Source organism: Phalacrocorax aristotelis, chromosome 4 (genome assembly GCF_949628215.1).
Source record: "Phalacrocorax aristotelis chromosome 4, bGulAri2.1, whole genome shotgun sequence".
Lineage (NCBI taxonomy): Eukaryota > Metazoa > Chordata > Aves > Suliformes > Phalacrocoracidae > Phalacrocorax > Phalacrocorax aristotelis.
The window spans coordinates 39,080,274-39,107,168 of NC_134279.1; the positions used below are offsets into that span (position 1 = coordinate 39,080,274).

Sequence of the window (26,895 nt, forward strand, 5' to 3'; positions counted from 1 at the left end):
TAATATTTACATATCTGATAACACCAAAACTATACTTCACTGTCTAAAACAACAAAAATAAGGACATTCTGGGTAAGAATTTTACACGCTACACTGTGTTATCCTGCTGCAATTAATATGTGCATATTGGCCAGACAAAAGGAATATGACATTGTCTTATAGTCAGTTTTTACTTATTAACTCAAAGCAATTAAAAAAAAAAGGTCAAGAACTAATTCCCTACAGGTAACTCTAACCTACATAGCTTTTATGATATATCTGCAACTTAAAAATGTTAAGGCATAGAATATTTGAAATACAATTACAAAAAAGTGTGAATTAAATTCTTTAGAACGTAGACCAGACTGACATTTTATCTACTTGTTCCTGACAGAATTTAAATGGTTACTCTCATTGGACAGAAATGAATTATACTGCATACAAAGCATCTTGTTTTCCCAAGCACAGTAATATAACAAAAGAAAAAAAAGCCAACACTATGATATCTTACATAGTCTCTATTGGTAAAGAGACATCAGATGGATCACTCTTTCATGAGTAATACTAAATACACTTACTTTTACATACAGAGGATTTCACAGGGTGATACCCATTAAAAAATAATACATGAGTGATCTGTCACTGAGGATGTGGATTTGCCAGAATTATCGTCATTAATGCTGTGTCTACTTTAGCCATTATATTGAGAGAAATACTGTAAGTTTTATGTTATCTATTCAATTCTATCCTATATTGCTGTGAGTAGTGGCAAGGGTAGCTCCTCCTTTTTTTCTATTCTACTTAAATTCCATCAGGAACTTAATCACAGGTCAGATCTCTGCACAAACCTTCCACCTCTGGACTTCAGCAAATTCAGTTCAGATTGAATCTTTGGAGATATTTTTTGCCAAACTTCCACTGAGCATGCATCAGTGCAAATTAACAAATAGGCTCAGCTAAAACTGAGTGAATTTTTGAAAAGGACGTGAAAAAGCAACAGCAGGTACACAAGTAGGTATAAAGAATTAAAAGCTTTCTCTCTAAAGCATAGAAATGACAGATAAAACTTGTAACAATGTGTCTGAAACAGTAAGCCAGGCCGTATTGTTAAGCAAAAATGCAGAATATTAATCCTACTACCTTCTGCAAACACATTTTAAAATCATTTGTCATGACATCATCACAAAACATGCACATATCCACTTTTCAGGGGTCTTTAATTTCATTAAATCTGCCATGATGAATAAGTATACACCGTATGAAAACGTCATCAATGTAATGTTCTTCAGGTCATAAACCGCTAAGCAAGCAAAATCCACGTATGTGATCACCAGTTCAAGTCAAATAGTGCTTTACAGTTAAAATTATAAAATGAAACTTCAGCCAACTCATTATGGATATTTGCAGCTTATAAACAATTTAAAAGTAATGAGAACCATTAACTCAAACTCCAAAAGCTAATGCAGTTTAACCTTGCATAATACACATGGAATGTGAAATAGATGTTAGCAAAACATACTTTGCATGTCTTATACTTTTTAGTCAAATGCTTGTAATAAATTTGTCCCACTTTACAGTTTATCTTCTGAAAAATAAGTCTATCAATGGTTTTCCATATATAAAATTATAACACTTACAAGGAAGGTCAGTTTAGTATTTTTATGTTTGGACAGCAGCAGTTTTCATATAACAATGATTTAACAAAATAATCAAACCTGAGTGCGACTACACCTATTTCCCACTTGCCTAAAAGACCTTGGAAAACATAAAAAACATTGCTTTCCATTTTCAAAGTCCATTTTGCCACCCAACATCATATTCAAACCAGCAGTGAAAAAAACAGACAATGCTTTCAGAAATTCTTGAAGTTAAATGCAGCAGGAATTCAAAGATGTTTTCTCTGATTAACTTACTGAAAGAATCACTAGCACATAAAATACAAATTCCAGCATAAGGATCATGGTAGTGTACAGAAAATGACTGGCTCCTCAGTTAAAGGCCTCATGCAGCTGTCCTGCAATTGTTTTTCCCCTCTCAGTTCTCATATTCACTAATCTTCCAAGGGACACCTTGGCTACTTCTATGCCATTTGCTTCCTAAACTAGTTAGTCAAAATATCATTGCTCCTTTTGTTCAAAGATGGCATGAAGGATTCAGAGCTCAGAAGAACAGATCTTTTAAAGATCTGTTTTAAATATAGAAAAATCAACCACATTATTTGTCTTAAGATTCCAAAACCCCTTTGCCTACTCAAAGTTTAGATGATATTTGCATTCATAGAATTAATTGTATTGCAGACTGCAACTGGCAAATCTGAAAATATTTTCTTTACCATTTTTGTAATTTTTTTCTGGGTTTAAATCTTAAGCATTTCTTCTCATATTTCTTTAGAGGGATACTTTATTTTGCAACTACTTGCATTAGAATTGCCTAAGTCACCGGTTCATCCATTCCTCATGATAGAGCTCTGATCACATTTCTTACCGAATTTTTTCACTCATCCATCACTGATACCCATTCTAAGACTTCATTTTCAGTCTCTCTTTCCCTCTGACCAGCCGAGGTTAGAGAGATATGAACCTTTTCTTCTTAGAACATGCAAGTACTGTACTCTGTCTTACCAAAAATTGTTCCTGTCTAATTCAGGGTTTTTTGTTTTTGTTTTTGTTTTTGTTTTTTAAGGACTACTGACTTATTAGTGTAAAACTATAAATCATCTACTAGTTCAGCATTAGTATTCTGTATTGTGCACAGCAAAACTCATTTGTTGTGCACATTTCTTCAAACCATTTCAGATGCTGAATTTGATTTATTAGGATGTACTTTAGCATGGCATTTGTAAATCCCACTCTGGAAAAGTACATGTAGGTAAAACCAGAGACATTTGATGGCCTCATGTTCACTTGATGGAGGTGGTTTGTAGCTGCAATCTTAAACCTTATATGGTCAAGCAACTACAGGTAGGCTATCCTCAGAAGACCTGCCTGAGTCTGCAGCTTATAAATAAAGTGTAGCTCCACATAGTGGCAGAACAGAAGAGACTTGCTAAGTGACATTATGCCTGTCTGCAATAAGAAAAAGAAAGGGAGAGAGGGAGAGGAAGAGAGTTAGTGAGTGCACACACACTGGTGTGAACCTCCCCAAAAATCGCACTTTCAGTTGGCTATGCCAAATACCACTTGCACTGACTGCTACTGATATTTCTATGCCGTTACAATTCCTTCTACTGAAGACTCACACAACTACACCAGATAAGTACAATTTCCATTAATATCTATATTAGCCAATAAGGTAGAACAGAAACATAATTATGTTACTTCAGGCAGACCACTGAACATAGTTCTTATTCTCAGCAGAAGAAATGGAAAGTTTCGAGTATTATAATGCCCTCATATAAGTTGCATGAGTTACTAGGCACTGACAAATGAAAATGGTTTTGTTTGCATGACTAAGCAGCAGTTTTCTTCAGAGCTTACCTCTTGCCTGACACTTGCTACACAAGGTGCAGCTTCATCTTACAGATGACCCACTACTGTCAGTAACAACAAGCAACAAGTTATTTGCCAGTAACTTTAAAGTTCCCCTTGAACTCAGCTGAGAGGCCAAGAAATGTTTACTATGGGGAGCAAACTTTTGTTAGTTCTTTATCAGAGTCGAGGGATATAGGCTGAAGAACATGAGCAGGAAATTTGCACTGGTGCTGCCTGTTTGTCATTTGAAGATTTTAATTACAGTACTTTCTAATAATATTTCTTTAGTCAGCAATAAATTTATGGATTTACAAAACAATTTCACCCTTTTAAAATGATTATATGCAAATGAACTGACTAAATATTTTATGCAGCATATAATGCGTACAGCTGGTCAAAATTTGGCAGCTATATCTTTTGCTATATCTCTTCCTAGCAACTGACAGTAACAAGCATTTTTTAACTGAGATTGAGACTTCGCATTGAGAAATGCAATTCAATTATTACATTATTACTGCAAAGCAGCCAAACACCACTAAGTGATTCACCAGGTGATGACATGAGGTGAATTTAGCACAGTCATTCAAACTGGTCAGTGTGCTAAGCTGTTGCATACCACTATGTCTAGTTGCTTAAGTAGCTACTGAAGTCAGCTGAAAGATCAGCACTGACATGGCTTTCGTGTTAGGCCTTAAACAGAAAGACCACAGAGTCCTGTCCTTGTAGTTAGCAGTACTGTATGTGTATCCACATTATATCTACTAGCAATCTTTGTCTAACTTTAGCCAGTGATAACTTTTGCATACCAGATAATCTACTAGGAATGATATTTTTTTCTTCCGCTTGTTTTCTTTTTTTTTAATATATATATAATATAAACTCAATTAAAATGAAAACATTTTTGGATGTGCAACTGCAGGAAAAATACTGTGCATTCCCGAAGTATGATAAGGCTACAGAAGGCTTACAGATATATAAACAAATGATATGAATTATCCCATGAAAATCCATGTCTGGAGAACTGTTCAAAGGCTTAGTTTTCAAATTGTGAATTAAGGGAATAATTACATATTTATTAGGCTGGCTGAACTGCTATGACTGTCATAACAGTATGGGATGTATTTGAAAGTTGATACTGGATGTCAGCAGAGGAAATTGAAAATAGTTCAATTGATAGGTTTCTACCTTTAAGAGGTTTCTTTTCTATTAAGAAAGGAAATGGTGCTATTGCCTGTAAATGGAGTTAAAATGTTATTAAATGCCTGTATTTTGAAATACATCCCAAAGCTATTTGATTCCTCTTCCTGCATCTTATTAGCAGTTAAGAAAACTCAGATCGCAAAAACACTTAAAAATGCTGCCCAGAGCAGACCAATTTTTATTGTCAGCAGAGATGATAATCAGGTAATCAAGGAAATTTTTTTCCATAGGCAAGTCTGAACTGGTCATTTAGTGTTCATACTGATGAAAATATTCCCTGCAGAAATTCAAAATAGAGAGATGGAAACTCAATCTCAGCAGCAAAAGGAAGAACTATTAAGGCTCCTTTAAAGAAATCCTTCCTTTTGATTTAAGTCAGCATGTAACAAATGGGTACCTACTAAAAGGAAGTGGTATAACATGGCAACTTCTGCACACTGAGACAGCATGAAAAAGTGCGAGTTAAGAGGAGAGGCAGAAGGAATGAGACAATTTATTCTTTATTGAAGAACTTCAAGAACTTCTGAGATTTTTCTTTTTATCCATCTCTTATCGGTCAGTTATAAATTATATTTTATTTTAGCTCTAACTACTTTAAACATTTATTTCTACTACTCGACCCAAAACTTTTTTTTTTTTAAATTAAACTAAAATTCATTCCTTTGGGGTTTTTTGGGGGGTGTTGTTTTTGAGGGTTTTTTTGTTTGTTTGAAGTAACTTGGAAGTTCTCTATAACAAGTTGCCATTTCCTCATGATGTTTGTGTCTTTCATCTCCCTCTCAGGTCCAAAGGATTGCAATGGCATACATCCACTGGACATTGGCTACTTTCTATCACTTTCTTCTGGTTAGATTTTTGGCATTCTGGATTTTTAAAAAACAATTATGCACATTTAGAGAAGGTAAATTGTCCTCCTCTGCAGTCACAATTCCACAGTCAAGGTGCCTTTGTAAACATAGTCATATGTATAAATACATTGAGATAAATGTAGTATTATTTATTAGTTTTTATACACACATATGCATACAATACATAAAAACAATAACTTAAGTGGATTAATTTGCCTTCGCAACTAAGAATTTTCTTCATCTTCATCATACACCGACAAAAAGAAATTGGTTAGACAACCTCAGCTTCAGCAACTGCTGCGCTATAACCAGTGATCCAGAATAAAACCTTACAATTTACAGAACAAAATGAGTCCACTGTGAAAATCCCAATGCATTACAATTCCTTCTACAGCCATAGAGGCTCTGATGGAGATGAGAAAGAAAAGTTCAAGCTTAGGAAAAACCTATATCAAGGTCACCTCAAGAAAGACCAAGCAGACCCTGAATACTAAGCGACAGAACACTGAGGCGACAGCAATTTGTCTCAACTGTCATACTTGCCATGTAAAAGAGGGGAATAACTCACTGATGCAGTTTTCAAAATGCAGAAGAAAGCAGAACAATACAATTCCCAGACTCAGTGAAGTACCTCTGTTGGCTTTTATTCCCTAAAATATAAAGGAAGATGGTGGTTTCACATAATGGAAATGCATCCTCTTCAAGTTAGAAAATAAATCCCTTCAAGTCATTCAAGGAGAAAAATTCTTCAATTTAGGAGAGTCTTACAGGGAAGAAAACTCACAAAATATATGAGTAGACTTGATTTTTTCCCAGACTGAGACCTGTGAAGTCTGTCAACAAGAAAAGGCATTCCTCAGGAAATCTCTGTCGCTGTACTCTGTTCCATTACAAACTAGCGTTAGCTCTACCTGATCCTTAAAAGACCTACACAGTCTGCTGAACATCACTATTCCTCAATTACCAATAAGCACATGAATTTAAAGGGAAGAACATAATTCACTTTTCTGGCAATTGTATGAGTCTACATTTCAGAGGCCTGAGCCAATATTCCCAGAGTATTTGAATCTAATTATGAGTATTTAAAATGTGCAAACACTAAGAATTTAGTGTTAGAAACGTGCTAACTCAAACTTCAAAAAACAGTGATTTGTTGAAACAAGCAGACCAAAGTGTGTATAGCCTCCTCTCAGCATTCAGAAATACTTTTGAGAGCATAAATCATTCCAAAATCTCTAATAATCTATGAAAGTCTGTTGGCTGAAGTACATTTCATCAAGTTAAGAGAACCTTCCTCCATTCCTTAAGTTAGGAACATTATAAGTGAGAAATACAGAAAACTGCTATCAGATAATTGTACAGCCTTTCACCTGCACACAGATATGTTTCTTTTTTTTCCCAACAGCTCAGATCAGAAGAGAATCTACTGCTTAAAGTCACCCATCTGTTTTCCACTGCTCCTATGAAAAGGTACTTAAAAATAATAAACAAACCAAAAACCCAAAATCAAGGAGCAGCTGCCCATCTTCAGCCCTGAGAGAGCATTGTTACCTAGCTCAATTTCATATATCAAGGAAAAGATTAAAGAGGTGATATCATAGCCTGTGAATACATGTGTTACTTTGATAACAGATTACTGTTAAGACCTTTGATTCTAGGACGCCTTTTAATCTAGTAATCTGGTATTCAGATAAAGCACCTTTAAACTAATATCAGTGCTTCATTTTCGGCTACTTTCTGACATGACTGAGTACTGCTGATCTCACGAGTGTGATGGACTTAACAGAATAAGAGCAGTACCTAGCCAGCTAATTCACATGCTGGAACAACCAACATTTTTATGCCAAGGGAAATAGTGAATTGCTTGTAGTATCAATATTTTAGAACTTGTCTTGACAGAAATTCCAGCCTGACAGTTTCTTCATTTTGTGAGGGATTCTTCTGGGAGTTTTTTGGTTTTGTTTTATTTTTTTTTGGTTTGGGTGTTTTTGTTTCGGGGGTGTGTGTTTTTTTCTTCTTTGAATTTTTTCTTTTAATTAAGAACTGTGACTCAACTTCATGTCCATTTTAGTATCTCAGTTATCTCAGTCCTTCAGCAGTTTTGAGCTTTTATTTCTGAAGAAAATGAGAATAAAAGTAGAAATTCTTGCAAATAATTTGGAAAATAAGGAAAACAAAAATCACACACTACCACGCTCAGGCAAGATGACCAGGCAACATAGCAGTGTACTGCAATGCAAATAATAAAACAGCAAGTTTAAGTTAGAAGAGAAAATGCAAATTATTTCTTCTACTCTCTTTCCACAACTTATGTTTTTAACTTCACAAAAAGAACTCCACTATTGATTCGTCTAAATTGTGGCTGCACTATCTCACCTGCATAACAAGAGTTCTTGTTTAGTGAAAAGATGGCGATCTCTAAATATTTAACTTTTATTTGGAGGGTTTTTTTGTGAACGATCTTTTCTTTCCTTTTTTATGGACTCACTTATAAATATATATTGCAAATAAATTTAAGTTGATGCCATCGCTGGAGAGTTATTAGGCCTTATTATACATGTTGTATGAACAGATCTCCCTGGATTTGTAGTGTTGCATCTATTCAGCTCTATAGAAAGAAAAGTATTCTTTATCTGTTTTCTGCCAGTATTATAATTTTTTAAAAACAGTTGTTTAAAAATAATTTTTTTCAATTAAAATGGAAGAATTTTCAGTGAACACTCCTGTTAATTTTTATTTGCACAAGTAATTAACGTAAGTTTTTCATTCAACTTCTTGTGAAGCGAGCCTCTTCTTCCCTACTAGTCCAACAAGCAAATAAAAAGGGTTACATATTAAAACAAAGGTATTTAAACTTTACTTTTAATATTATATACACTCACTTTCTCTTACAAGAGACATAGAATTAAGATCTTTTATTCTTTGATTTCTCCTCTGGCTTTTTGAAATAACAATACACTGTTCAGCCTTCTCACCAAAAGCGCAAGTCCTTAAATTATGTATTACAAAAGAGCATTTAAACACTGCAGGTATTGAACCATTCATCAGGTGAACTCTGCATAAATTTTCTGTGCTATAAAGTTATCATTTCAGAGTCCCATTCTCTTTGTCAAAATAGGAGTAAAGCACTGTCTGAAGTTTAACAAAAACAAGCACAAAATTAGAACTTTATCTGTGCACCATTCACTTTTCAGTTCAAAAATTCCGTTCACCTCAAGGTCCAGAATATTTGATAAAGCATTTCTATACAACTCAGGAGAATATTCTTAGTAGATGTAGACTAAAAAATGCATCCACCAGCCATCCTAGAGTCCCAGTCCACTGATCATCTAAACAGCAGCATTGTTCAGGGAAACAACCCTTTTTAGTCAACATAAATGGATTTTCTTCACCCAGAAACAAGTATGCAAAATGAACACCATGCACTAGCCCCATCCACAGATCTTTCGTGGTATGAAATAGGAAAGTTAAGATGAACATCCAGGCCCTGCAAGGCTTGAAACTGTCCTCACCGCCACTACCACCACCAATATTGGCAAACAGAATAGAACAACTGACAAAATGAAGCAATGCTTTTCTTTTTTTTTTAAACATCATTTTTTGGGGGCCAGGTTGGAGATTTTTTAACTGATATTGAAGTTATATATGTATGTACAGGTTGGTGTTAAGAAGAGGATACCAAGACAACTCTAATGGTTATACGTATCGTGCATAGACATATGCTCATTATCTATGAATTACAAAAATGACTAACGGTTGTAAGGTGTTATTACTAGATACTTCAGTTGAGCTGCTGGATCTCCCTGTCAACGGTTAACTCAAGATTTAAGCTATTAATGTCTTTCTATCCTTGGTCTATTTAGACTTCCCACTGACTAGGAACAGGACTATACCTTATTATAAGTCCACAGAGAGCAAAAGATTAATGGAATTTTTTTGTTTGGTTGGTTTTGTTTGTTTTTATTTTCCAGAGTTACTTGCTGGTCCAATACAAACAGTATTGACAAAGACCAAAAAAACCTCAAAAACTCCCAAAACAACCCACAAGAAATACAGGAAATGTAATTAGTTCCTCCTTGGGTGGTGGTTTTGTGCGTGTGTCATGTCCTGTCCCCGAGTACCTATTCTCTACAAAACGTGGAGAAAACACAGGTATAACTTTTATTTTTCAAAGCATCAGAATTCTGTGAATACTTTTAAACTTTTCAATCCTTTAAAGGGGTCATACAAGAAAGATCTTTAAAAAATTTAAAAAATGAGTTAAACTGTGAGGTCAATTTCAAAAACATACAAAGTAGGTAAACCATATCCGTTATAAGTGAGGAATTGCCACCAGCTGTGATATCTACCAAATCATCTACCTTTCAGAGACAGTTTCACAAAATGCTGCACCATTTCACCGTGGGACTATGCCTATGACTAGAGCAGCAGAGCTAGGAGCTCCTCCTTGCTTCCAGGTCTGGATTTACATTTCAGGCAAATCCTGAGGCCATTTCAGGACAACATTCAAGTTGACTAACTTGCATCCTTCTCCCGAATCCTTACTTTCTGTGGAACGTGTTAAACAAGTAAGGGAGAAATCAAGACATGGTTCCCACATCATTAGGGATGAAGAATCCAGGGTATCCTGGGACAGGATGACAGGAAAAGCCCCAGCTCAGTATTCAGGCACTCTATGATACATTACCTTATGACCCTTATTGTCAGCTCTCTGCCTTTCATTGTCAATGTGCTACCTAAAACTAATTTTCCTATGCAAAAAAGTATTTTGAAGATTGAGTATCCATTTTTGTTCTGATTTAGACAAACCCAACCCTCTGGAAACAGTCCAGGGATCCCAACATGACACTGGAACAGCCATGCAGCACAATATTAGCCAGCTTTATGAAAAACCTAGGCTACAGGTTCTTTGTCATGTTTCTCCTCACCTTTAAGATTAGTGCTCAAAACATGAGGCCTGTGAAAGACTATTTAAAGTCTTCAGAGTGTTTCCTAGTTACTGCTATACTTTACTGTTATTCTATACCTTCCATTTGAATACTAAAATTAACAAACAAGACAAATGGGCAGCTGAAGACTTAGACTTGGCCTGAGATAGTGATCTAAAACGAGATTTCAGAGCACCAACCTGACTGCATTCTGCATAAGAACAACAAACATCGCCTTATTGGTACAAGCAGCATGTTATCAATAAAACAGCATTTTCCAATTAACTCTAATTTATATATTTTTTAAGGCTTATTCCTTTGAAACTTTTAACACAGTGTTTCCTCCTTTGGACTCCCTTTTACATCTTTCATGCTTGCAATACACCACTTATGCAAGTGACTGACTTCAATGAATCTCAACTTCATTAGACTCGGTAGGAAGGCTTGAATCATGCCCTGAGTTCACTCAGATGATAATGTCAGAGAAACCTTCATACTGAGTAGAAGGGTTCCCCCGCCCAGTAATCCTTATCACTTGGGATTTTTTTTTTGTACACAAAAACCCAAAACACATTATTTCTAATTTCTTTTAAGAAATATTTAATTTAAAAATATCGTAAAGATTAAAGAAAGCCTTATCATTCTTATCTATAGTGTAAGTCACATCTTCATGTATCTATTATATACTGATTTCCTATGTTCAGCATTATTACAGACTTTAAAATCTGTTACCAGTTTTTTCCCTACAAGGTTTATTATAAAATATGTTTTTCCAACCACCATAGCTAAAATTTCTGCTTTAAAACTTCATCATACAGTAAAAAAGATGGATATATTCCCAGTGTGACCATTCACCATCTGCTTAAGCAAATACACTTAAAGATGCTTCTACAATTCTGATAAAATGACAGGAAATCTAAAAGTGCACAGAACTCACATTCTAAAATGATGATTGTACAACTGTAGTTTGCATCATTAGGGACCAATAAAAGGCTTTATGTTCCATTCGAATGGCAAGGAGAAGGTAGAATAGGAAAATAACAAAGAAATGATCCATTCAATAGTTACCTTAAATTTAGGAACACTAATGAAACAACTTAGTGACCATAATTAATATTTGACACCACAAAAATATTTTTCTCACTGCGAGATATTTTTACTGTTATACAAGACTTGCCATTTTACTAGACTTCAGGAGTGCATTTTTCTCACTTTCAAGGTGGGATTAATCATAAACACAAGTAAATTCCGTATTCTTAACAACAGTTGCATTAAGATTCTCTGTGTATTTAGATTACTATTATTTTAATTATCAAAGTGATGCTTGGAAATGCTAAATTCATAGCTTCCTCCTTGCAGTGAAATATCCTGACAAACAAAGGGTGAAAAAGAAATGAAAACTTTCAATTTTATTAGTCATTATCACTTTTTCTATTCTATACAACTAACATTATCAGATAGATACCAAATCTGCATTAAAACACTGCTAATAACAAAGCTTCAATACACCGCATGTTTACCGGGAGGCTTAGTAATAACCCTATAGAGAATATAGCTAAGAACTCTGCTGCTTTAAGGCCAACATCAGCAGTTTTCTTTGGCAAAAACACTACTTCTTCTAGAGATTCAGCAGTCTTGGTCTCTAAATGGTGAAAAGAAAAAAAAAAAATTCCACCATCTGTTCCAGCCCTGAGGGAGACAAACTTTCCTGGCAGTATATAGTTCAGGATTTAATTGCACCCAAAGCCAATACAAGTAAATGCAAAAATATAAAACATCATTCTTAGCAAGTGGAAGTTCTGTATAATTTTACTTTAGTTTATTTCTTTGGGCTACACTTTAGCCTATTTTTGCTGTAATCTCTTTTCCTTTATTTCTGTTATTTGCTTTCAACAATTTTAAATTAAACCAAGTTATCTTTCCAGCTAAAGAGAAAAATAAAGGATCTAATTTGATTTCATTGCCTAATTTATCAAATTTCATTTGCTTTATGCTTGAGTGTCAGGAAGAGTATATTTGCTTAGGCTAATGATAGTAGAAACATTTTTTAATCTCAAGTAACTTTTTTTTAAAGCAATCTAATTTCTTCATGAAAAGTAAAAACTTCAAATATAAATTTTATAATTTTTATATATATATTAGTAGCAAAGCTCTGTGATTTCAATGAGAGCAAAAGGGGGAAGTTCAGAGTCAAATAAAGAGAGAACTAAATTAGACTGAAGCAAAAGTTTAAATACTTAATCTATTTTGAATGCCTGAAATTAATCTTCTAAAATCAGTTTCAGCTAGAGGATTCTTTGGGTCATTCCATATAAATTTCAATATTAGCCAAGTCTGTTTTATCTCAGGACAAAGCCTGTCCCTTAATTTGGTAATATGCTCTCTTAATTGCAGTTGATCTTAAAAGGAGTATTGTATGTCATCAACAATTCCATAACAAATGAACAAAATGCTGTCACTCGATCACTCAATTTGTAATAGGTCTCTTCAAATTATTGTCTTTTGCTTGCAATGTTTTCTGTTACAGTGGTATAACTACCTTACATTTTTGAACTAAGGTAAAATATTTAGTATATTAAAACTGCCAAGTCCTGGCAATAAAGAGAATATATACACTACAATGTTTGTCAAAATCATGCTACTTTAGTTATTTTACCTGTCTATGACACAATTAACAGAATGTACTGCCCAAGTCTTCTGTTAGAAACTGTTTGTAGAGAATTATTTTCTGGCCACTTCTCACGCTTGTCCATACTATAACATTGAAAAATAAAATGAATGAAAAAAATAATCTGATAGCTGTCATTACAGGCATGGATGGAGGTGGAAAGAAGTCGTCTTTGTACCTCAGTATGTTTCTGCTCACCAGATGAGACGAAATGTAGGGAAGAACTGGAAGCTATCTAGGTAGTGATCTATTAAGTGTCTGGCTCTTACACCTCATTACTTGTATTCTGCACTTCCTAGTAGATTCCAAGAAGTATTAAAAAACCTACAATATTTACCAAAATTAATTTACTTTTGCCTAAACTAGGTACTGCCAGCTAGGTGGATTAAGTTACTTTGAATCATATCCCATTTCTCAGGCTCCACTAATGCATTACACAATAAAAACAACAAACAAACCTGAAAAGGTAACATCACTGTCCTAGGTTTTGTTTACTGTGAACCCACAAATATTTCTACTATCCTATGTTAAGGGAGATGAAATGGCAAACCACAAGATGCAGCTTTTAACTTAGAGGGTTTATCCATTGTAGATTTACTTTTCCCATCAATTATTAGCTACTGAAGTCAGAAATTGAAATTTAGGATCATTTTTGCATCCCTGCTTCTCTCCAGTGTTTGTAAAACACGCTATTGCTTTTTTCAGTTGGTATGCTGTATAATAGCCAACTTGAGTTACAAATATTATGCCAGTGCCTTGTATATGTATCCAATTGCTAATGATTTTTAAAGGCCAACAATATGTTCCATCAGACAAATTTCCCACAAGACCTAATGATAATTCTGACATGATTTTAATTAAAACTCTAAAAAGTTTGCATTAAACAAACCAAGGTGCATTAGCTTAATGCTTTGTTATTCTAAACTGATAAAAACATATATACCTCACTTACATGTCTGCCTAAAGATAAGACTTCCTCTGTTTATTAAAAATTTATGACAAACCAGTTCAAATTCAGTTTTATTTATTGTGTAACAGTTTTCATTATCCCATAGTACTCAATTTGATATTTAAAAATAACCCAATTTGATAAAAATAATTGAAGATTTATAACTGGCATCAAGATGTTTTAAGTTTGGAGTACATGCAGTCGTGTGCCTACATTATGGACTACCATTGCCTATTATTTTTCCGGTTTTGAGCATTCAGTACTGTCAATATTGGACAGTACCAGTATTTATTTTAGAATGCCATAAGAGTTGTGGTGGGTTTTTTGCCTTTTCTAAAACTTTTTCTAAAGGTCATACGAGCACAGAAATTGAGGACACAGATTATTTGAGCCATACATGTACAATTCTTGTACTCCTTGCAACATGTCAACACTTTTATGACAGTGTTGAATTAGCAGGAGAAGAGCAAAGAAAATCCATCCTGTGATCTGCATTGTCCTAGCTGCAATAGCAGGCTCAGGTTACCACGTTACAAGGGAGGGGACTAGTAGGACTTTAATGCTGCCTCTCCACTGATCACACCATACCAGAACTCCTGTTTCTCTTCATCTGTTCTCTCCAGTTCTCCCTCAACAGTGCTGGAAACTACTGGCTGAAGTGGAGCACAGCACGCTACATTCTGCCCCTTCAAAACCAGGCTGAAGATGTACAAGTAAGGGTATTTTTCAGAGATGCTTATCCACAAAATCACAGAATGGTTAAGGTTGAAAGGGACCTTCAGAGGTCATCTGGTACAACGGCCCTGCTCAAGAAGGGCCATCTAGAGATGGTTGCCCATGACCACGTCCAGTATCTCCAAGGAGGAAGACTCCACAATCTCTTTGGGTAACCTGTGCCAGTGCTTGGTCACCCTCACAGTAAAAAGGAGTGTTTCCTGACGTTTAGACCGAACTTCCTGTGTTTCAGCTTGTGCCCATTGCCTCTGGTCCTCTCATTGAGCACCACCGAAAAAAGCTTGGTTCCAGCCTTTTTGCACCCTCCCTTCAGGTATTTATATTCATCAAAGAGATCCCCCCACCAAGCCTTCTCTTCTCCAGGTTGAACAGTCCTAGCTTTTCCTCATAGAGGAGGAGCTCCAGTCCCTTAGTCATCTTTGCTTCCCTTCACTGAAATCTCTCCAGTATGCTCAGGTCTCTCTTGCATTGCGGAGCCCAGAACTGGACACAGCACTCTGTGTGCGGCCTCATCAGTGCTGAGTAGATGGGAAGGATCACTTCCCTTGATCTGCTGGCAATGCTTTCTCTAATCAAGCCCAGGATACCATTAGCCCTCTCTGTCACAAGGGCACTTCACTGGCTCATCCCTTTAACTTCTAATCATATCAGTCTTATGCACAAGGTCCCTCTCCTATCATGATCCCTTGTATGGAAGGAATGATAAAAGATAGCTGCACAACATCTGCTTCTAGAAATAACACCTAGAAATAATTACTGATGCACGATTCAACCAAAGACAAATAGAACTGCAAACCTTAACTTTATGCAGTATTTGTTATAGTAAAAGAAGTTGAATGGGGCACTTCATTCAATAAATAAAAACCACAATGTCTAGGAATAACTTAATTTAAAGCAAGAATGAACAATATATGCACTTGTAATGAAAAATATTTCTATGTTATTTCTTTTTTCTGGTAATTATTATCCATATATACCGATTTGGAAAAACTATTGTACTATATTTGGCAAATACATAGGAGTTGTAAGCATTTGTGAAACGACTCATGCAAACACAGTATCTCAATTTCAAGCCCAAAATCACTAAAACTACTTTTTTTTTCTCCCCTTAAGCACTCTTTCCCATTTACTTGGAGAAGGGGAAAAAAAACCACCAAAACAAAAACACTAAACATAGTTTCATTCAAATTCCTGAAGCTCATACAGTCTGTAAGTGAACTATATTATCACAAATAGGCACTGAGTTGCCATCTCCACTAAGAAAACAGAAAATCTAGGTAATCACATCTACATTTAAAATGTTTCTTGTCTGATACAGTGACTTGATAGAGACTTTAGAATGTAGCTTTCTCTATAAATGGAGATTCCTTGAACAGATTCAATATCATTACTAGAAGCAGAAAAAGTTCTAAAATTCACATTCTTCTACTAGTGAAAATCTGTGATGTCCACTGACACACTTCTTTGTGTAGTAACAAACAGCAGTAATGCCCCTACAAGCAATTTTAAACTTCATTAAGTTTTGTACAGAGATTAACTAAAGAACACATATTCCTTATCACTATATGAATGCAAAATACATAATAGGTTAGAGCTTATTACCACATTTATTCCAGTGTTGAAGGAATTGATACACAAAGATTGGGACTACTGTAGCTACTGAAAATAAGACACGTCTTTAGCCAGTCAAAAAATATCCTATATTCATAGTGCGTTTGATGGTTGTCACTGCAACATCATACATTTTAGAAGAACGAATTTAATTCAAAGGAAGGAAAAAGAGTAGAGTTCTAGGCTTTAGTTGCAAGGTGGTACAATGTCACCAACTTCAATGAATGCAGGATATGTTGAATGTTTAGTTTTTGAATTAAACATGTTATACATATGTTCTCAGAAATATCTTGCACTCAACTTCACTCTGCAGATTCAGCAGCAGATATTACATATCTTACATCTCTGTTAGTTTAGGCAATTTAAGACCATTTTGGGCTATTTAAGAGAGAAGTTTATGACAAATCTTGCACAGATGCTTGAGGAAAAATTACGACAGTCTTCCAAATCTCATGAGCAATGCAACTCAAGAATGTGAGTCACGTGAGGACAGCAGACTAGAGGAACAGTGCTAAAAATGTAGGTCATGGTTTCAAAGGGCAATAAAAAGATTCAGTTATCCATTGGTTAGGGTGTCACTTTCCAACAAAAAAATGCTGAAAGAAGAATATATACCTGCCATTAACACAGCAGTGATTTTTATCACTCTGTGAATGTGGAATTACTCATGTTAATAGTTAAAAACATCTACAATCCCTGCATGAAGTAATACTTAAGAAATTAATCTTAAATCATAAGTGCTGCACTAAAGTGAACATATGTAGATTGTGGGCTGAATTCCTAATATAAGTCAAACAATTCCTATGCTCTGTCAAGCATGTTTTAAGATCAAGCAGAACCTTTCTTACTTCTTAGTCTTCTGAGAGAGTTCTGAAAGACTTTTCATATTTCTTTTCATAATCCAGTTTATGTTGAATATACATTTGGAGCGATAGTTGAAGCTTGACAGTTTATCAGCAGCAGCCTTAGGGGTGTATGCTATCTGCAGGAATTCAAGCATTCAGAAAGAGTATAATGATGATGTTTTTGAGAACTTCAACAGAGAATCCAGCTGATAGCCAGGGAAAAAAAAGCAAAGACATCTTAGATGTCTTAGAAACAAGTTCTGTTGCAATGAAAACACTGCACCAGAACGTCATTCAGATTTCTTTTGAAAGGCTGGCTGATGATCTACACTAAATGATGAGTGTGGGTATCCAAGATTTATATTTAGGACCAGATGAAATATTTCCTGAAGTGAAATTAATAATGTGGCAGAGACTTAAATGCTTGCTTTTGAAGTATATGAACATCAAATCAGATGAAATAAATGTCAGTGCTTCTAAATGAATGTGCCAATATTTTAGGAACTGGCCTAACACCACAGTCACCTAGGTCACAAATCACACAGACACCAAAAAAAAAAAAAAAAAGTCTTTGAACTAATCCTGTTGCAGTCACTGGAGGGGCTAGACCAGTATTCTAGATCTTTTCTGTGGGCTACTGTTAGGATTTAGTTCACTTCAACTCACTTCCCCCAGACTTCTTCCAAAAGAAAAATCCTACAGCCTTTTCCCTAGTATTTGCAAAGTCTGCTTGTGAAATCTTATGTTGCTTTTACTCATGAGATCTGCTGTGTACAAAACAAACCCAAAAGTTTGTTTTGAATCTGCTCCTGCTGCCTTATTTGATAATTTTTATTTCTTTTATTGGAATACAAGACAGTCTACTCATATCCACCCTCAGCATGCCCTGATGAGATTGTAAGCCTCCTACATATCCCTTATAAGCCATTTAGTACTTTCGATCCTTCTTGTGGATGTTTTCTGAACAACTAGTTTGAACAAATTCAAAAGGGGTATGCGCATAGTCAGCTCTAATCCTCGTTGCGCTGAACAACTTAGTATCAGCAGCAGACTTTCTTACCTAAGTTTCTACTTGCTTTTTTGGCAACAGACTGAAAAGCAAACGTTATAGCAGTCCTCAGAAATCTAGCCATTTCAGTAATAGTAGTAAGAAATCTGAAGCTCGCAGACAGTTTAACAGATTAAAAGATTCACCAAATGAAAAAACAGAGACAAAAACAGATAGAGAAGAAAGTAAAATAATGTTAATATATGGATGCTACCGAAGGTACGTACAAGTAAAAAGTTTACATATGAAGTAACCTTTATTCCAGAAATATTCTATAAAAGTCACAGTACATAATGTGTTACATCCCTGAGGATTCCTAGTAAACTGCAGTTTGTCATAATGATTGAGTCTATCACTGTGTATAGAAATAGATTTAATGTAAAATATACAAGAAGCTCAGGGTTCAAAGAAAATATAAGATGATGTTCGTCATGGAGAAGTTTTTAGCCTCTTATTTACATTTACTGGCCTAGATTTATGACAATGAAGTAATTAACGTTAACACAAAAACAAAAACATAACTGAAGGCTATTTGACATCCAGTGTGGGGCATTCACCACCCAGTACATTGTCCCACACAAGTCCAAATGAACTTTGTAGAAGCTGAAGAAGAATAATGGCTCCAGACTTTTAAATTCAGCACAAAGCCATTAACTTCACAGTACCACTTTACAGAATGAAGATAGTGGTGGAGGCAAGAAGCAAAGCAATTCTAGTCCATTTGAATCACCACCCTCTGGGGCTTGTTAAAGCTATGGCAAGAGAGAGCCAGGAAGGTGTTATACAATATTATCAATTACAGTGGGAGCCAGATGGTCGGATTTCTTTACTTGCAGAAAACATTTAACTGCTCTGAAACACAAAGTGCATGGGCTTGAGAACAGCCAGGACACCAGAAGCAGAGACTACGCAGAGGCCACCTAGCCAGAGAACTATGCAGTCAGCAAGCCAACAAAAGCAGTGCCAAGCCAGAATGGCATCAGCATATCAGACTTCCCAGTTCATACTGCCAATGTCAGATCTAGTGAATAAACTAAACTCTGAACTTCGTTTTTTATCCCTAGTATTTCCTTTAGTTCATCATTTATGTTTCCTCTTCCTCCCACCACGGAACCCACTATCTCAGCACTTAGTTATCTCTTTTTTTTTTCCTTGATATACTTGCTCCTTAACTTTGCTCCATTATTTCCTTTCCTTTGTTTTCCCTTTTCTCTTACCTTCTCCTACATTCTGTTCAGGAATTCAAAACTAATGAAGCCACAAATACATCAACCACTAATGCTAAGCAAGCTAGTCACCAGACAGCCACGTGCTTCCATGTTCCTTCGTTCTCCTATCAGTTGGAATAATAATTTGACATCATCCTTAGACAGAATATTCCTGAGATCACCAAGGATTTCCTAGAGAGTTCTCTTAAGCTTTTAGAATAATCTTAAATATTTCAAAATATTTTTAGAGAGTTAAGGCCTGAGAGAACCTCTGAAAGTAACTGTGGAACTTGCATTCACTAACATCCATTTGCAGGATACTGGACTTCACAGGTGGGAAATAGAGGACTCAACAGGTATAGAAAATACTTCTAATATATTCCCCTTTTCTATGGATCTAAAAAGTAATTAGCTCCTCTGCAGAATATTTTGCCTCTATATCGGAAGAAGTTGAGACAGCTTACTCAGTAAACTCAGAGGGTCACAGTCGACATCTAACCAAGACATTAGGAAAAATTGTTCAGTGTCCAATGCGAGACATCATGACATGTCAATAAGCAACTGACAGAAAATTTACAGTAAGAGTGGAGAAAGGTAATCTCTAATTTAGGATGGCCATTGTCTTGACCCATGTCAGAAAGTTACAATTTGCATAACAGCCTCAATTGTCACAGAAAGACAAAGAGATTCTTAAAACCTTCTTCTTCAATTATTGTTTTATGCCTGTGTTACACTTACATTTGGTAAGAATGTATGATTTAGGTTAGTGTAGGGAAGTAAACATAACAAGTGACAATGAAAAATGAGAGTCCAATGAATCTGGGCATACCCATGTCAGATGCAAGAATGGGAAGAACGCTTCGCATATTCTATTAAATGTTCCACATTTACCTGCACCACATGTCAGCCTACAATGGAACTAAAAATTTTTTTTTCAAAAGAAGAAAAATGTAACTAACAGATTTAGTGATAAATAATATACATTAAAGGCAGGTAAGAGACAAGAATGTGACGTTTTCGTTTAGAAAAATAGCGTATCAGGAGAGTACAGCTTTGACATAGGTAGCATTCACTACCTCAGAATGCATTTGTCAAATTTTTCAGACACAGCACTTTGTGAAGGATTTTATGCTTTTTGTCTATGTTCTTTCATGCACAGCTTAGGTAAGACACACATTTCTCAGTGATGTTAATGGAGTTTCAACATATAAACCAAAGACCTCCTTCATTTAGCAAGTCAATCCTTCAATTCCATTCATCATGAAGTGTTTAAAAGGGCAATTTTCAAACCGTTAAGCAGAACTCATGATGTTTGAGATCAACTATAAATCATTTGGTTACAAGATATATTATTTAAGTAATTATAGGTACATAGTGGCTATTGTAATGTTAATCAAGTATATGGAACATTTGCTTAAAAAGTTTTATCCTCCAGACACAGAATACGAAAATGTTTTCTGGTAAGCTTACTCCTTTAAATAAGGCGTATTTCTCATCTTCTCTGATCTTGAGCTCAATATTCAATCTATCCAAAACTTAAAATTTATCCATGAAGCAATATTTCCCAAGTGGTGGGGAGTGGGGTGGGGGTGGGGGGTGGAGAAAAGGGGGGAAAATCAACCCAGTATGAGGATTTGAAACCCAATGAACCCAAAGCATGACTTTGTTAGAGATAAATATAAAGCCTACACCAGATCACATTTACAAAAAAAAAAAAAAAAAATAAAAAATCAATAAAATCACCAAGTACACAGTTGTTTGATCTGAAAAATCAACCAATTAGCAATAAACCAGAAAGCAAACGTCTTTAATTGCAATCATCATATGTATCAACTCACTGTTATCAGTGACTACCGTATCATGTAACAGCATCTTGTAGGCATACTGAACCTCTTTCCTCTCCTGCCCCCCCAGTTCAGATTAGCCTTTAATAAAGAATTCTGTGAACGACTAAAAAAAAAAAATGCTCAGAATATTTGTTTTCTGAAAGTCTTTTCAATTTCTCTGGTCTCAGAAGCAGCTCACTGAAGTGAGATCAATTGTGCTAGAGGATGCCCGCTGAACTGACAAGGAGGACGTGTGGCAGTGCCTTTCCGACATCATCAATAGTGATGGGGTTCACTGTCTCTATCCAAAAGTCCCACTGTTGAGGGGTTTTTCCTGTTAGCTTTTTAATATTTTTTTTTAACTTGATAACTGCTAGGACTCTGGCCCTACTGAAGGCAGGCTACTAGTGGCTAGGCCAGAAATGTTTTGTAAAAGGAAGGAGTCACATGAAAATAGTTAGAAGTCTTCTGGCTCCTTTACCATACAGATAGAGTGAGTGTTGGAGGACATATTCAACAACCATGAATGCAACAATGCTTTAACGTCACTGTGCTGTACTGCAGTAATGAATAAGCTGAAGTTAACAAGGTAGGAAATTGAGATTGGTAAGGCCTGTATATACCAAATAAAATAAAGGAAAATAACTTCTCAGTCTCACCTGTTTAACACCACTGAAGTCAACATAAGATGAGAAAGAAGAGAGAAAATGAAATATCTCACACTATTTTTAGGCATCTAGTTACAGTGCCCAAACTAGAAGATTTGAGTATCTTGATAAATAACAGTTTTCAAAAGGCAACCCACAGCAAGTCACTTGGATACTTTAGTCCTTCCCTAAATACTGTCATTGACTAAAGGAAAAGCCTGGGTTTTTAATCCAGAACCTAAAGTAAGTGTTTGAAATTGAACACGTTCAGATATTCCATTGTCCACTAAATAGATATGAAAATAACGTGGTAAATTTAAAATGTAAAAGATGAGCTATCAAAACTTCAGGCAGCATTTGGGTGATATTTCTAGCTGAAGTACTGTCTCACCTTCCATTTCAGTAAATAAATCTCACCACATTTTTTCCCCCTCAGAAAGACAGACAGTATCATTTTTCACAAACATGCTCTGAATTTATTTGTGTTGTATATAGCACACTGAAGAACTGAAATTAGCCCCATAAATTTAAACATTTTAGTGTTTGTTACTGTCACTTGTTCTATCAGAGTACTGCACCATCTAAAGCAAAATATTGTTGATTTTTTGGGTTTTGTTTGTTTGTTTGTTTCAAACCTACTTAGGAAAACAGAGTTCTTAGTTTTTTAAAAAAAGATTGTGATTGTTAAGACACAAGATGGAAACATTCATGTGTTGCTGTTATTGCACAAACCATTCCCTAAATGCCCAATATGAAATTTTAATTTTCCACTACCTCAGAATGCAGGCTGCTTACTTGAAGTCTATATATTGTGCTGATATATCAGTTTTATACAGCGACCACATTTAGTTTTGAACAAATTTAAACCTTTGCTATTACTTACAAGTGTATTTCCCATTATAAGATTTCCATACACCCCCTTTAATCTATGAACCCCTGCCCCTTAACATATTTTCATGAAGTTGCTGAGCTTATCACATCTGTTGAAGGAGGCAGAGGAGGAAAAGCACTTCACCTCAGCAGTCACCCCATTTACTCAGCAAGAAACAATAACATAAAGCCTAGTTGTGCAAGCATTATATTTTTTTTCTTTAAGTTCTCAAAAAAAGAGAGGGTTTCCTCCCACCCTCGCTCCCAGTATTCAGTTGTTCTACTACAAAACCCTTCAAAATAATAAAGATACTGATATTTTTGCATGACCCGGGATGTTTGGATATGGTAAAGAAAGCTCAACTTTTCATTTAAAGGACAATTCCTCAACCATAAAGATAGTGAAAAATTCAACTTCGAAAATTTTAAGATTGGTTCCATTTGAACAACCTTACACTAGAATAAATTTTAAATCAGAATTTTCAAGATTGTAAGTGGAATAATGCAATTTAAATGGATGTTCCCTACAAAGGTGAATTACATCTAACAGAAGTATTTTAGTAGACTGCTTTCTGTGGTGATAATATTTACTAGTTGCTCTTACTGAGAATGCAATTCTATCCACAACACATAACAATGTTAACAAAAATAAGACAGTCTTTAAAGAGAATATGAATTCAACACCTAGGTAGGCTCTTTAAAAATGGCTTTATTTAAAAGAATTTTTCCCCCCAAAAAAAAACATCTCCCTCTTTTAACCAGTAAAAAAGTTCTGCAAAGTACTCTAAACATGCTTATTTAAAAGTTCGGTATTGGCAGAGTTACAGAAACCTCCAATGTATGCTCAAATTACATTAAAAAAAAGAGCAAGTTGCAATTGTTGACATCTTCAGTATAAGATGTTTAACATAACATATATCTACCAGCAGTCAGGCTGGCATCTCTCAGCATTCAGAAGATTAAAGAGTAGCTAAACTTCCATGCTTTGGTAAATATGCATGTAAACTCTTCATGTCCAAATTCAAAGCAGAAGACGACTGATTTAACCACAAACAAGCTGCTGATCTATCAACTTCAACATCAAATATGAGCACAGGTCCTGCAGCCTTACAAAAACCCTCTGAAATCCTAAATTCTATTTTTCCTGTAACGGAGATTAATATCCTTCAGGATTTGGGACTGTAAGTACATTCAGATGAATGAGGTCAACAGCCACATTTGTAAAACAAGCTCCCATGGATTAATTTCCAAGAGACAACTGGTTTATTCAGGTTAAAAAGGGGTGATTGCCCAGAGCACCGAGTACAAATAGAAAAGAAAATAAAAAAAAACTCATAAGATACCTCTGGAGTGAGATACTTACTGTATTAAGTTTTTGAGTCATTTATTCACTGTACACTCGGTTCAGCCTTTATAGAGCTAATTGAACTGCCTGAAAACACATACCTGATAGCAATATTCCAGATACTGTTCACCCACCCTTACCTTTGAAGAAGCAATCTTCATTGTGTAAAATGGTGACTTTTTGCTTTTTGAGGCAGGCAGCTCTGTGCACTTCACAATGGTTTTCATAGAATTCTCCGTCAGAACCACACACGGGCTTGTAGTGCGGCTTGCAGTGCTCCATGCACAGACACTCAGCTTGGCCGGTCTCCCCATTCATAACACAGTGTCTACCCAGGCCGCAGTACTTGTTTTCACACGATCCCAAATGGCCATCTTGACCCATGTACCCTAAAAAACAGCAACAACAAAGTAGAAGATTTGAGATATTAATTACATTTTGTTTAATTGCATGGAAGATACAAAAAACACTGTATTATGTAAATGAATTGAGAATATGTCGTTTGTTACATCCTTGACTAATGCTTAACATAGGTCAGCATGAAATGAAACAAATTTAATCTCATAGTCACGACTAGGTATACTTTTAGTCATTGTCATGTGTTAGATTAACTGTAATTAAGAGCAACATCTAGTAACAAGACAAGTTTTACTCTCAGTTAAAAAAGAAATCATAGTAAATCACGTCTTTTTAAATGTGTATTGAAGTTTGTCACCTGAAGATTGCTATGCTATTGCAGGTAATAGAACAATGCATTCTCAGGAATTCAGGTCATAGAATCATAGGATATCTCAAGTGGGAAGGGACCCATAAGGATCACTGGGTCCAACTCTGTGCTTCTTGCAGGACTACAGAAAACTAACATGACAAAGAGTGCCATCTAGACACTCCTTGAACTCTGACAGGCAGATTAAATAGACATTCACACATCAAGACTGATACCCAAGAATAACTAGAGCTGGCTCAAGGCTCTTAAGCAATATGGAGAAGAAAAAATAACCTCTGTGGTGGCAAGACAATGACATTTCAGGGAATGGAGCATGGTTGAAGAGCAGGACTGATATCAAGTGAATGGTGGCTAGAGTGAGTCAAGCGAGTCTCTAGTGATATTTCAATGAGACAAATGGGATTTCGATAACAAACAGAGCTTTAAGAGGGCTGCAGTAGAGGTAAAGGAGTTTCTGCTGGCTGCATCTCCCACTTCCTTCTGCTCATAGAATGTGGAAATGGATTGTCTACATTAGGCTACCAAAGCTATCTGTCCACTTTCTATCCTATCTGTGCTGCTGCTACCATGTGAAATAATTAATATGGTCAGTAGTAGATCTCTGTGAATGGGGAATTTAAGTGCACAGTAATATTTCATTGTATATCCTCAGTTTCCATCATGGCTGCCATAGAACTAACTATGCAGTCACTTCTTGGCAAGGGAAAGGGTATGACAAAAAATGCCACCAAACCACAGAATTATCAATTGCAATCACCAAAACTTGAGTTATGTAGGTGTTCTGATACCATAATTGTGTCAAAAAATAAGTCTAGAAATACTAAAATGTCTCCAAATGTGGGAATAGACACTGCCCTTCAGTTACTTCATTTTATTCTCTTGCTGTGCGCTACTCATCTCCAGAACAAACAAGAACTTGATCCCCAAATACTACGTACATCTACTATTCTAATTCCTTGCAATACTTTCCTTATCCTCACAGCCTAGCTGAATGATACTTGACTGCTCAAAAAACAAACAAACAAACAAAAAAAAGAAATAGTATGAACAAACAAATGGCAACGTGTAATTTGGTAGTATTAGATTCACTTTCTGTAGTGAAGAGCTAAAATGTCAGTACTATAGTTTGATGCACATTGCTTCTAACGACCGAGAATTTTTGTTTTTCACTTCAGTGGCAGAAGTAAATTCTTAGCACTTTTTCTTCTTCAGTCTACAGGTCTATTAGACCTAAGAGAACAGTGCTTTGATTCTTTGCTTTCTCATACAGCACAAATTCTCTACAGACAAATGTACTAGAGAAAGCATGCAACCATGAAATTTGGCTCCAACATGATAAATGCTTTTGCTGTATTATTTTATAACAATTTGAGCACAAAGTTTAGAGGACGACATAGTCACTTCAGGTGTTGTGTATCTGCTATAACTACACTACAGTGATTGTTATACACATGGATGGAACAGTATAGACCAGATTGATGGTGGGTTTAACCGCTCATGCAAATTAACCCAAAATGGGCAAACCCAATTCAACATTAAAATTTCCCATAAGGTTTTGAAAATATTACTCCTTGTGCCAATGTATCACCACTATATACAAGCAACACACAATAAGTGACAGAAATTAGTGTAAATCCAATTTCCTTCTGCTACTGCGAACCTCAGATGAAGTCTTAGAATGTCCAAGAGTACTTTACAGCACAGGTCATGTATACACATTACAGAATTACAGACTTCTTTAAAGTGATAGAACTGTTGCAGTTTGAGGCCAAAGTCCATAAATCATCTTTTTTTTTTTTTTCTGCTTTCTGAATTGGAAGATAAAGACCTCAAGCTGACAACCACTCTGACTTATTGAGAAGTGTGCGGTGACTCCACAATGCACAGTGCTATGTATTGCTGTGAAAGTAGAAACCTATTTAAGGCTTCATTTGGGACTTCATTTTAGTACTATAATTGAATCTGATAGCTGAACGCAAAACAGCTACTTA

At 35.6% G+C, this 26,895-nt stretch overlaps 1 protein-coding gene across 2 annotated transcripts in view; it reads right to left on the reverse strand.

Moving 5' to 3' along the window:
- Positions 1 to 26,895, reverse strand: part of FSTL5 (follistatin like 5) — a 334,169-nt gene that overhangs the window by 206,378 nt on the left and 100,896 nt on the right. For both annotated transcript variants that reach the window (XM_075091052.1, XM_075091051.1), the window contains exon 4: positions 24,318 to 24,566. In XM_075091052.1, the coding sequence (XP_074947153.1) occupies positions 24,318 to 24,566 (249 nt within the window). The remainder of the gene's footprint in view (positions 1 to 24,317; positions 24,567 to 26,895) is intronic.